Source organism: Tiliqua scincoides, chromosome 4, assembly GCF_035046505.1.
Source record: "Tiliqua scincoides isolate rTilSci1 chromosome 4, rTilSci1.hap2, whole genome shotgun sequence".
NCBI classification, from domain to species: Eukaryota; Metazoa; Chordata; class Lepidosauria; order Squamata; family Scincidae; genus Tiliqua; species Tiliqua scincoides.
In genome coordinates, this window is record NC_089824.1 from 157,240,200 (window position 1) to 157,253,687 (window position 13,488).

Genomic DNA, 13,488 nt, shown 5'->3' on the forward strand with positions numbered 1-13,488 from the left:
TCTGATCCTGTTTCTACTTTTGTCGAGTGAGTTTATTTACTGTGATTTGTTCCACTGAAAGCAGCATTAGCACTACAGTGTATGAATTACTGGTGATTCTGACCTCTGTGTTGAGTATCTGTTCATAATTAGTCCTGAGTCTTGCAGAAGAGAGCTTGGTAGCAGGCTATCTATTACCAGTAAACCCATTCACATTACCATTACCCATTCACAGTAAACCCAAACCCATTCAACATGGGAGTGTGATTTGTGCAGCTGTAAGGGATTTCAAGTCATTACTCACCACTTGTAGTTGCTACCCCAAAGCCTTTTTCTCCATGTGGTGGCAGAGTATTAATGTTTCTGCCCATGTGCTGGTCTAGAAGTTTCTCATGCTGGTGTTAGCTACTTTAGAGGTTGCAATGCTAGCTTGAGAATGTTCCACATACTTCTGGTACACATGGAAGAGAGATTGAAATGTTGATTCCTTTGGCATGAATCAGCCATGTGAGAGGGCTTTTCTCCCTCAGTGGACCAATGTATGCTGATGTGGGGTTCCCCTCCCACCTGCTTTCTAGGCAGGATTGCGTCAAAGGTGGCTTTACAGTTTTCTCTGGGAGGAGGCCCCACCCAATCCCATCCTGCCTGCTTTGCAGCTACTGGGTCCAGTTTCTCTCTGCTAAGCTGGTTCTGTTTTCTCTCCTTGCCTGAACCAGTTAGCTGGTGGGCGAAGGGATAACAAAATAGGTATTTTTCCTCTGTTGCTCTTGACGCACAGCCAAGCTTACTAGATACGCCCTAGTTCAGTGTGTTTTCCTCTTGGTTGGTTGGTTGATTCACACTTAGCAAATACTTGCATTGCATGACCAGCTACTTCTAGTTGTTGTTGCAGGTTCATCTCTACTAACTTTACTCTCCTAAATCCTTGAAGCTAAGTGAATTTGCTAAAAGGCTGTGGTACCCGTGTTTAAGATTCTCTCCAAACTTTAACTGTAGTGTGACTTCAAAATATTTGTTGTGTGGCTTTGAAAAAAACCACTGGTGGTCCTATATAATGATCATTGAATTATCTTGGTGGGCCTGAGGCAGAAATCCCCAGTGTGTCATTTAAGCGATAAAACAGATCTTCCTAGGCCAGTGTTTTCTCAGTGTGTGTTACTATGATATAAGTAACTCATTTCACTAGTTACTTCTGGGTTGGGAGGCCAGATGCGATGTGACAAACACCAGTAAGAGGTTTAGGGTGGATGGGAAGGCTTTTTCAATATCAGAAAAGCATGCTTTGGAGCCCTACCTGCCAGGTTGAGCCTTCTACCACTGTTTGTTGTGTTGCATTCCTGGTCTCGCTGCTTGACAGCAGGGGCCCTGCGAGTACCACTAGACTCCACCTTAAGTACCATTGGTGGTACCCGTAACTCTGGTTGAGAAGCACTGTCATAGGCTCATGCATGATCAATACAGAATGAATGAAAAAGGATTTGTGATTGAAGCTTTGTGCTTCTGAGACAATCTGAGTTATTTCTGCAGAAAAAGTTTATGGGCAACAAAATCTTTCTCTTTCTAATTTGCTGTTTGTGTCCTCAACAATAGACAAGATTTATTGTGAACAAAATGCTGTTTTGTGTCCTCATTTTGGCGTTGTATGCCTGTGTTTAGAGAGAAAATGTCTGTTTTCTTCTAGGAATCCAAAGAATTTCTGAACTATGTTGTTGAGTGAGTATATTTATCCTTTATATTGGGAAATGTTACATTTGGCTTTGAGTCTTCTTCACCATAGAGAAGGCACCACTAAAATGCTCAGGGATTCTTCTGTCTAAAATATAACTGTCCTGTTATAGTAGGTCTTTATTTTGGACTGGAAGCATTTTTAGACATCACTGGGTGCTGAGCAATGTGGTTTTAGTCTGTTAAATAGATATGGCCCAAGGCTGTTTTGAATATTTATGGCACCTGTGATAGCGGTGTTAGGGATAGTGAAGGTGATAGTGGCAAGGTGATAGTGGTGCATTGGGTTAAGGCAGTAGTTCTCAAACTGGGGCATTGCGACACCCCAGCCAGAAAGCCCTGGCCTCTGCCCCCTTAAGGGGCAGGGAGGGGAGGAGGCAGTGATGCAATCTCCAGAATTGCATAGCTGTCGATGGGCGCAGAGGTTTGCCTGGACTCACCACAGCCTGCAGCAGCCTTCTGGGGGTGCAAGTAGTCCCACACGAGCCTCCACAGGGCTCCTCAACTTACGAAGACAGTGCAGATAACAATTGTGACCCACTTTTGGTTTGTGATTGCAAAACTGGAAGTGGGTCGTGATCGTTATTTTGACTGTCTTCACATGTTGGGGAGCCCTGTGGAGGCTGGCATGGGACTCCCTGCAACCCCAGAAGGCTGCTGCAGGCTGTGGTGAGTACAGACAAGCCCCTGCACCCCTTAGCAGCAACATGATTCTGGCGATCGTGTTGCTGCCTCCCCCCTCCCCTGCAAGAACTTGCAGCAGGGCTCAAACTCCCTGTGAGTTTGACAACCACTGTGTTAAGGAGTTGGTTGGTACTTGACGTATTGATACTTGGCTTATTTCAGAAAACTGCAGTTCCTTCCTCTGGTACACCCATGTCCTGTTCAGTTCCGCGTGATGGACTTGCCGAGTTCTCATCTGCTGTGCAAAGTGAAGACCCTTAACAAAGGAGATGCCAATTCAGAAGTGACAGTCTACTACCAGGTGCTGTTTTTGAAGATGAATTCTGTCCATTGGTTATGGTGCATTTGCTACTCATAGTTGCCTTCATGCATAATCTGAAGAAGTTGTCCCTTACAACTTGGCTGTACTTGGATCGTGCAGACCTGGCCACGGTGATCCATGCCACGGTGACATCAAGGCTAGATTGTAACGTGCTCTATGTGGGGCTGCCCTTGAAGACGGTTTGGAAACTGCAACTAGTGCAGAATGCCGCGGCCCATGTAGTTACTGGAGGTAGGCGGTTTGACTCTGTCAGTCCGCTTCTCCAGCAGCTGCACTGGCTGCCCATTCGTTTCTGGGCCCAAATCAAGGTGCTGGTTTTGACCTTTAAAGCCCTATACTGCTCTGGGCTAGGGTATCTCAGAGACCGCCTACTCCCGTACAATCCGGCCCGTCCTCTTAGGTCATCAGAGAAGGCCTTTCTACAAGTGCCGCAGCCTAGGGAGGTACGTGGGGCAGTGGCAAGAAATAGGGCCTTCTCAGTAGTGGCACCAACACTATGGAATTCCCTTCCCCTTGACTTAAGAACTGCTCCCTCTCTTGAAACTTTTTGGCGAGGCCTGAAGACCCTTCTGTCTAGACAAGCCTTCTGAGTTAACATCTCTTAATATTTTTTAGCATCTGTTTACAGGCCTGATCCTTTTTTAATTTGCTGCGCTGTGCTCTTATCTGACTAGTTTTTATCTGACTACTGTTTTTACAATGTTATTTTTTATCTGTTTTAAACTGTTTTTAATGTGTTTTTAACCTTGTTTTGTAAGCCGCCTTGAGTCCCTTCTGGGAGAAAGGCGGGGTAAAAATAAAGCATAATAATAATAAATTGCACTGAGCAATGTACCCACAGCGGCCAACACAGAGCGAATGGAAACTTTTTGTACACAAATGCACTGAAGCATCTGTATGTGCTTTAGAAAATGATAGATTGTTTAGCATAATTTAAAAGTATTTATATCCATATAAAAAACAGCATATCAAGCAGAAATCTAGGCTGATGCTTTCCCCTTGATGTTCTAGTTTCCTTGTGAAGGAGCTTCTCTCCCTATAGTGGATCATTCGAGCATGTGTTCCTTTTCTCCAAATCCACCTGCAATCTGTAGTCCAGAAAAAACATTTACCACATGTTGCTGCATGTATAAACTGACATCATTTGAAACAGGACTTCTTAGGGGAAATCCATGGTGTTTATAAACACAAAGACCAACCAAGTAATCTTTTATATAGCTTCCTTCATGTTGGGCTTTTCACTTTGCCCTAAGCAAGGCTGCTAATCTCCCTATAATGGAAACAGACTATCATTAACCATACATTAGCTATTTTAAAACTTAGCATACAGTAGCTCCAACTGCATAGGTAACTGAGGGCCCAATCCTATCCAATTTTCTAGTGCCGGTATAGCCATGCCAATGGGGTGTGCACTGTATCCTATGGTGGGAAGGCAGTCACAGAGGCCTCCTGAAGGTATGGGAACATTTGTTCCCTTACCTCAGGGCTGCATTATGGCTACGCTGGTGCTGGGAAGTTGGATAGGATTGGGCCCTGAAGCATTTAGCCACACTGTAAGCCGTGTTACTGCTATCCTGCAACAGCCTAGAAAATGAGGGAAGTTTGGGGCTATAGTAACCTTCCGCCCACGTGCAGAATGTGAACATGGCTCCTTGTTCCTCAGATTTCAGACTGGTTTCAGTAGGGTGGTAACATTTGGCTTACTACTTGCAATCACTTCAAGTTGTTAGAGCTTCCATGTGTTCAGTTAAAATATACTCTGGTACTTTTAGATACAGGTGGGAGTCGGGAAATGCCAACATGCCCGCCCTTTATGAACTTATAATGTTCTTAAAGATCAGATAATTCTGTATCTTTAAGATAACAGCAGAATAGAACAATTGCAATTTTTTGTAATGAATTAACTGGTACCTACTCACTGGGCTTTTCTCTTTTAGTCTGGACCCAGGAGTTTAAGAGAATATTCTCTCATGGAGTTGCTTGTGGTAAGTTCTGACTGCTCTTTTCAAAAGAGATTTTGAGGCTGTAGGGGCTTGCAAATTGCAACACTCGATGCCCCTCTTAGGAGCAGATATTTGGGGACTGCAGAGATAGCACAAGGGGGAGGAGCAATTTTTGTCTACTGAAACTACAAATGGAAGAAGCTCTTAAGAGGACTGGTTCACTCATGAGGGCAGTGAAATGGCCATTTCAGGCAATAGGCTGGCAGGAGATGTTTTATGCTCACCCTGCACCTATCTGCTTGTCTCCTCTAGCCACTCAGTCAAATGCTCACCTGGTCTTAGCTGAGCCTTTTGTTACCAAAATATTTTGGGCTGTGTTGGCCAGGAGGGGCATCAGCACTGGAACTGGTAGTTCTGCCATACAGAAATCGTACTGTTGGCTCTTTTGAAGCCCTTCTGAAGGGCTTTTCCTCATAGGTTTAGTGCACAGCCTGAAGCCTACCTATTTCTTCCTATGTGTAATGTTACTGAAGCGGTTTTGAGAATGTCATGCAAAAGCTTACACACAAAATTGAGGTGTCCTGTGCAGAAGATCTTAAAACATCTTTGGTTTCTGGGTCTGAATTCCAGCATGTCTTGTCGTACCTGAATACAGTTGTATTGGAAACTTAGAACACTGCTTTCTACATGGGAGAAAATGAGAGCTCTGATGCTTGGAATTAAAGGATATGTAAGATTTGCTATCCTGGATATATTGACACCTTGAAAATGTTTCTCTGCACTGCTGTATTTTGGTATATCAAAGTTATTGACCTTGACAGCTAAATGGAACTTTGATATTCACTTGATACAAGTTTCTGGGAGGCAACAGCACAGGAGGACTGTTGCCTCTGTACCTTGCTTGTGGGCTTCTTGGAAGTGTCTGGGTGGCCACTGTGGATAATGAGATGCTGAACTAGGCAATCAGTTTGGTCTGATCCTGTAGGAAGCTTCTTATGCCATTAAGATTGTATGGCTTTCGTGTATAGTACAGGCCTTTGTACAATATTAATGTAGTAAGTGATGAAAAGTTACTTGGACAGCTAGCTTATAACTTGGAATGAATGTGACGAGGTTCTTCTAATGATTGTTTTTAAGAAATAATCTGCCACTAATCCTGTAGGGATACTGCAGGTTAACAAAAGTCACTTCCCATCCCCTCAAAAAGCAAAGAGCTTCTAGTAGTTTAAATTGAAATCTCACTGAATTTCAGATGTACATGGAAGAGCCTTGTTTTGACTTCCTGCGAACAAAGCAAACCCTGGGGTAAGTTCTATTCAGCTGCCATGTTGGAAGCTTTACCTACTTGGTTGTGAACGATGGAATATTGTAAGAATAACTTGGGGGATGGGAACACAGAGCACTCTAGGGTCAATTCTGAATTCTGTTCAGAGTTCTTAGGATTCAGGCCAAGGTTTGGTTAATATATCAAAACTTGCAAGGTTTTTTTCATAGTAAAAATAAAACCTATATTTTTAAATTTCCAAAATTGTTAGCAGCCTTCTTTCTAGACATAGTTTTCAGCTGGCACATGACTGTGGGGAAGGACTGAATTTGTACCAGTGGAAGAGAGAGAATGCAAATTGGTATTGTTAGGCTGCAATCCTATGCACAGTTACTAGGGAGCATGTTCCATTGAATTCAATGGGATTTACTTTGGAATACATTTAATTAGGAATGCACTGTTAGCTAATCCGTGTAATATTAATTTAATATTTAAGGTTTAAAATAATTATGGTTATGGAGTGATCTCTTTTTTTCACACACACAATCACACACCACTCTTGCTTTTAGGTACCACGTATACCCAACTTGCAGGAATACATCTGGGATCCTGGGCTTCTCTGTTACTGTAGCAACACAGGCAACCAAATTCAAGTGAGTTATGCCTTTGTTAAATTACATGTACTGTACATTATCTGTTTCTATCTTGGAAGGCCTTGTCAGTGTAGTAGTATTTCAGAGCTGTTATTTTTAGATCGAATTTCCTCACAGTGGAAAATAGATGAATTCTTTTCTGAATCTTCTGTGCAGAGATCTTGCAGCAGCTGCAAATATAGGAACTGAGGTGCAGTTTGGCTTCGCTTGTGCCTACATTTTTACTACATGTCCCTTGCTGCCTTTAAGATAGAATTAGCCTATTGGCTGCATCTATAACAGAGGTGGCCAATCTGTGGCATGCGTGTATCTCAGGATACTGTGGACCACTGTAATGGTGCTAGGGCACTTAGAGCCCCAGTGCTATTTACACTGCTCTCCCAGGTGGTGTTCAGGGCAGAGGTGGGAAAATCTGTTGGCTTTCCGGAGCAGTGGGGATGGGGTACGGTTGTTACTGGGGCTGTTCTGGCTTCCCAGCATCAGTCTGCAACTTAGCTGCTAACTGGGAGGGTGGGTGCAGCTTTGCTGAGCCATTTCAGGGGCCTGTGGACTGTGAAGTGCTGAAAGGACTGCCTGTCAGCTGCTCCATGGGTTTCTGCTTATTGCTTATTGATCAGTTGTGAGGCACTTGGCTGGGTGCCAGCATGTGCAACTTCAGAGTTGTTGGGGAACTTTATAGAATATTCCTGCGGAATCCTTTCTCCCTTTTGCCGGTGTGGGTGACCACCTCAGGTCTCCTGTGGTTGCCATTTTGGGAGGATTTTCAGAACTGGGTCTGCCTTAGAGGGTCAGCACCACAGAGCTTGTTCTGCCTTAAAGAGCTAGTATTGTTTGAGGATGGGCTTTAGGCATCTTTAAAGGGACAGTAGTGCATAGTATTTGGATTTTCTTAAAGGGCCAGTTGCATTTGGATTTCAGTGTCTCTTACAGGGCCAGCAACATTAGACATTTGGTTTAACACCTACTGTTGTCTTGCATGCTCTCCTTCACTTCTGTTTTTTGTTAAGCCAGTTAGCTCTTTACTGTTTGTGTTTTTGGCCTTATAGTTACCTTATTTTGCCTTCTCTCTTCTTTGTCAGTAATCCTCTGTGTTCCTTTGTTTGCTATTGTTTACTTCCCCCTTTTGTTGTGGAATACCTGGGAACAGTTTTGGTGTGGTCTTTTCTTTCCCTTGGTGGTTTTGCTGGTGTGTGTCTCTCTGTGTCAGGGTTTGGGAATTTTTTGCTGCATCTTAACTTTGTAAAGCTTGTTGCTCAGCCCCATTTTACTTTTATTTCTTTCCCTTCCACTGTTTACTCTGCCTTATACTGAATTAAATCAACTGATTAAAAATTTAAATTGTTATAAATTCTAGGGTTATATAATAAGTAAACTATATGGGAATTTTTAAGGCTGAGGACCCGTGAGCATTTTCCTGGGAGTAGGTCTCCCAATAAATGTGCCTTGCTCCCGGGAGGACAGGCATTGGATTGTGCTGTAAATTTATTCTGAGGTAATTACACAGTCATGACAAACATAGTGGAATTTTGTAGAAACGTTTTGCTCAGTCCCATTTTAGTTTTGTGAGGTAGAAATCTTTTTTCTCTAACTCCCCTCCCCTCCACTTGTGGATTACCCAAGATACAAAAGCCTAAAGGTGGCACATGCCATAAAAAGTTTGGTCACCACTGATCTATATTATTGCTGAACTGCTTGAGGGTTCAGGAGTCATCAAATCATAGAGTTGGAAGGGTCCTACAAGACCAAATCCAACCCCGACCAGTGCAGTGTCCACAGCTAGAGCATTCCTGATAAACAATTATCCAGCCCCTGCTTAAAGACCTACAATGATCAAGAGTTCACCACCTTCCAAGGCAAACTATTCCACCACCAAATACTTCAAGCCATCACAAAGGTCTTCCTTATATTTAATCACATTCTGTCTTGTGGTAATCTAAATCCATTTGTCTCTATCCTACCTTCCAAAGCAATTGAGAACCAATCTGTTCTGTCTTCCATGTGACAGCCCCTCAGATAATTATATACAATACCAAACTTGTTCTCCGTGAACTGCATTTGCTGTGTATTTGGTCACAATAAAAAGTGCTGGTTATCCTGTACATAATATTACTGTAAGAGGATGTCAGAAAGATGAAAACTGCCTCATTTTGGCCAATGCTGTAATGTCCTTTGCCTGGTTTAGTGGAGAACCTGCTTTTCTGCTAACCCCAAAATAGCACTGAACAGGGTGATACTTACGTTGATAGAAGAGTTGGTTTGGGAATAGTGTGTAAGTGGGTTTATTTCGTTTATTGATCTTCTAGGCTTAAGCTTGTCTGTTTGCATGGAACACTACAGATCAGTCACTGCAATTCATTCTGCTGCAATGAAAGATGCATTTTTTTCTTCTTGCAAGTAGGCCAGTGGCCTCTGAATTTGTTTACCATAGTAAAATAGTAACACTTATAAAGACAGAACTGCTTTCCTTTCCAAAGCAAACCTTTTTACTTTTCATAGAAGCCAGCATCAGCTCTTGAAGTTTGGACCACAAAGTATAGATGTTTAAATGTAATCCTGGTTATTTCTTTCAGCTCTGAACTGGTGGATGGGAAAATAGAAGAATTTCTTGTGTGTTTTGAGGAAAAACTAAAGAATTTAACTGAGGAAGCCTACAATACACAGGTAGATTTTTAAAAATATTTTTCTGAAAATGTGTGATGTTTGCCTGCAAATGATGTGGTTAAAGCTGCAATCCTAATCTGCACTTTCCTGGGAATGAGTTCTATTGACTGTAATGGGACTGACTTCTGAGTGGGCAAGCATAGGATTTGACTCTAAACGTGTTCCTCAAACTATGGGTCATGACCCACTAGGTGGGTCACAAGCCAATTTCAGGTGGGTCCTCATTCATGCCAATATTTTATTTTTAATATATTAGACTTGATGCTACCATGGTCTGTGATTGCATTTGAGGAAATATTTCATACCTGTACTTTTAACAAGCTATGTATATTATTTTAGCAATGTTAGTAAATGGAACTTACTGCTGAGTAAGTGTGGGTAGGATTGCAACCTAGGATTGTTAAAAACGTTCCTGCTTGATGATGTAACTTCCAGTTATGACATCACTTCCGGTGGGTCCTAACAGATTCTCATTCTAAAAAGTGGGCCCTTTTGCTAAATGTGTGAGAATCACTGCTCTAAGTCATGCTGTTCTGTTTCAGTGTGCATTTTATCACTAGATTTTTTTTACTGACAAACATAGCAACTTTAAAGGAGTCTAGGTTTGCAGAGAAGGAAGAACTCTGAATGGTGGTGCTTTTAGTGTCAAAATTCTATAAGCACAGGTCACACCTCGCAGAATTTTCCCTTCTGTGCAAGTCTTACGTTTACAGGAGTGCAGTTAATGTTTATAAACGTGTCACTATGGCTGACCAAAGCCAATTGGTAGAGCAAAAAGCCAGAAGTCATCTTAAATTCTTATTGGCATTATCTGTGTGCATGATGCACTTTTGATTAGGGCTCCAATTTAAGGTTTTGTTGGAGAGAGGTTGGTCCCTCTGCAGTGGAACCAACTTTTTCATAGTCTATTCCAAAGTGAAGCTTGCAATTTCTTAACAATATGTGGTTTGATCTTCTGTTCTAAGAATAACTATTAAGAGTGAAGGCTTTACCTGTACTTAGCATAAGGTTTGGATAGTTTGGCCCCCCCACCCTGCTGGACAACCTAGTCTTTGACTGACCTGTGTGGTGATGTGCTTCTCTTTCCGTGCCCTTTCTTTTTGTAGGTCACAGCTCTCATTAAGTTAAAAGAATGTGAAGATTCCCACCTTGGTGAGGAGGTAGATCGGAACTGGACAGAAGTGGTGACTCAACAGTATCTCTTTGACAGATTGGTCCGGGAGGTAGGTGTGTTTGGTGTTTAAAAACACCAGAATTCCTGCATAGGCTAGGTTTTAAATAAAGCTGGGCCTAAGCATTACAAATTGAGCATCATCTGGCTTTCATATGTTTATATTATAGAAGAGTGTACTCAAACTATATAGCTAGCACAGTCATCCTACTCAACAAACCACTGAATCATGTTATGATTGGTATTATACAGACAGATCCTAGCTAAGAACTTTTACATGGGTGGACTCTTTAGAAGTTTGTAAATTACCTCACCTCAAACACTTGTGAACTTTTAGCTCCAGGTGGTCATGGAAGACTTCTTCATTTTTAAACAGTAGTCTGTACCAGCATTTGCCAAACATCACCTACAGGCTGGATCCAGTGCAGCAGAACAGCATTCCCTATCATGAGCAATGCTTACCATTCCACTGTACTGCTGCTAAGCTTGCCAGCAGATTTGTAGAGTGACACTCTGGGCAGTTAATGTCTGTCTCGAAATCTGGGTGCTGGGGTGATGGGCAGCAGACGTGACTGCCTAGAGCGTTGTTCTGTACAGATCTGCTGGCAAGATCAGCAGCAGTGCAGCAGAATAGTAAGTGCTGCTCATGATGGGAAAGGCGTTTCCGTTGTGCAATGCTCCCAAGTTTAGCAATCGCTGATCTATCCTGAATTTAGAAAAATTAGTGTTCTCCCAACATTTTAACAGACTTATTCAAAAGAAGTGAATGAGAGCAATACAGTTTGAGTTAAGCAGGTGCTCTGTCTCATATAAACTACATATAGAGGAAAATACTCCAGGATCTATCCTAATCTCATATAATGCATATTGGTATCCACTAACGTGTGAATACAGTAGGTACCTGCTTTATGATGGGTTCACAATGTGATCAGATCACTTTATGATGGTCTGTGGCAGAACAAGGGTCACTATACAATAAGTCAGTGGTACTCAAACTTTTCCAGCCAGTGGCTCCCTGACTCCCCGTGTTGGCCATGAGTCCCCATCATGTTCCTGAGGGTTGGAAGTGACATCATTAAACAGGAAGTGGCCAGAAATATTAACTATATTAATATTAATTATATTAATCATATCATTAATTAGATGCAGATCTGAAAAATATATTATTAATACACAGCAATATACATGCTTTATAAATGATCAGCTGGTGATAACTGTTGGAAACAGAATGCTGGAGTAGGTAGATTTTGTCTGGTCCAAGAAGACTCATTTTTTTAACTTTGTAAGCATACCAATAGAATTGTTTTATCAAATGAACTTTGTGAACAACTAGTCTGATCAACATTACACCCACCCACCCCTGTGGACCCCAATCCAACTAGTCATTTCTCCCATTCTCCTTGGATAGGATTGAACCTTTTATTAATTAAATTAAATTTTTTCCAGCAGCTAGTGGGGAAAACAAAAATGGACCATGAAAATCTATCAGAGCTGATAAGGGTTTGGTTAGGAATCTGATTTGTCTCCTATACTAGGAGATGCACAGCCCAATCCTATGCATGCCTACTCAGAAGTAAGTTCCATTAGAGTCAATGGGGCTTACTCCCAGGAAAGCATGGATAGGATTGGGCTGGCAATCACTTCATCAATGGCTGATAGGTATTTCCTTCAAATAGCAAGATTCATCACTTTGAAAATGCAGCCTCTCCTCTTCAGTCAAACAACAAGATTAATAAATCACTTTAAAAATAGTACCCTTTTTCTGCTCCTGGCCAAGTAAAGTTTGTGCTTCTCTCCCACCCCCCCACCCCTTGCCAACTGCATGGAAACAACTTTAAGACCCCTGGTGACTGGTAAAATAGGAAGCATTTTATTTGGGGAGGGGGAGGAAAGCGGGAAGGTTTGGAGATAGAAAGGGGGGAGTGGAAGAGGGAGGGGGTTGAAAAGAGAGATTTCACTTTGATGAGAATTGATCCCAGGCTGGGAACTAGGAACCAACCAGACAAGGAGGGTTTCTTTCTGAAGGTCAGCAAGGACAAGGACTGCAAGCTGAGCATGCTCGGTACTTGCCAGATGGGGGTTGGAGTAGAAGAGCTTTGGAAACAACATGCAGGGAATGCAGAAGGTGGCAGCCTTGGAGTGGAGGGAGAAGAGGGCAGGGTGGCAGCAGCCACTCTAAGTCACTCTCTTAGGGAGGGAGGGAGCAGCTGAGCAACTCCCATTTCTTCTGCTTTAAAAAAGCATAGAAAACAGGCTCATATTCTGCCCAGGGGTGTGACTGTATCGATTGAAGTTCCCCTTTGAGTTCCTGGCGCCTTCCAAAGGAGCCAAGCCTCACAGTTTGAATAACACTGCAATAGGTTATTCACTGTATGATAGGCTGATGATTAAAGCAACAGAATATTCTTGGTGAAAAGTCAATTGGCAATGTGAATGCAAGCATTTGATAGCACCTCAGGCAGTAGCATGGCTGTGTGTGTTGAGGGAAGGAGCTAATGCGAAGGATGATGCAAATGTAAGTAGTGCCTCAGCTCATAGCAGCATGTTTAACATAACAGTGGTCCCTAAAGACTGCAGGAACCATCTTTTAAGTCACCTTTTACTGCAGGGAAGAGCTTAGTTTTGTGGTCCAGACTTCAGATTCTAAGGTCTTGAAATAACCACTAGACAATGCTTAATAGTGTCTCCTGCATGAATTACCATTGTAAACATGGGTTGCACAGTACTGGGCTGCTCTTTTCCCTTCTGTTGTAACCTATTCTTTGCAATTGCTTTTTAAAATTCTTAGATTGAAGCTCTGAAATCCCTTTCTCGGCAAGAACTCGTAGACTGGTTCCACACTCACAGAGACAAAGAGAGAAAAGTGCTTAGTGTACATGTAAGTATTCATGAAAAAGGCACACTCCTAAAAGATAATCCATTTCAACAGGTCCCTGTTAACAGTATGGTGAAGACTGTTGGGGATGGTGAGAAATGCTTCAAGTACATGTATTTAGATCAGGTGGGAAGAAACAGTTCCTAAATTATCAGTTGCTTCCCTCTGCTGTAGCTTCAGATGTTGCATCTTGTGAATAAAGACTGTCAGT

The 13,488-nt window shown here is 42.4% G+C and overlaps 1 protein-coding gene across 1 annotated transcript in view; it reads left to right on the top strand.

Moving 5' to 3' along the window:
* Positions 1-13,488, top strand: part of NRDC (nardilysin convertase) — a 50,913-nt gene that overhangs the window by 34,708 nt on the left and 2,717 nt on the right. Inside the window, exons 23-30 of the mRNA XM_066623837.1 lie at positions 1,661-1,692; positions 2,551-2,689; positions 4,648-4,695; positions 5,906-5,958; positions 6,487-6,570; positions 9,141-9,231; positions 10,338-10,454; positions 13,191-13,280. Of these exons, the coding sequence (XP_066479934.1) occupies positions 1,661-1,692; positions 2,551-2,689; positions 4,648-4,695; positions 5,906-5,958; positions 6,487-6,570; positions 9,141-9,231; positions 10,338-10,454; positions 13,191-13,280 (654 nt within the window). The remainder of the gene's footprint in view (positions 1-1,660; positions 1,693-2,550; positions 2,690-4,647; positions 4,696-5,905; positions 5,959-6,486; positions 6,571-9,140; positions 9,232-10,337; positions 10,455-13,190; positions 13,281-13,488) is intronic.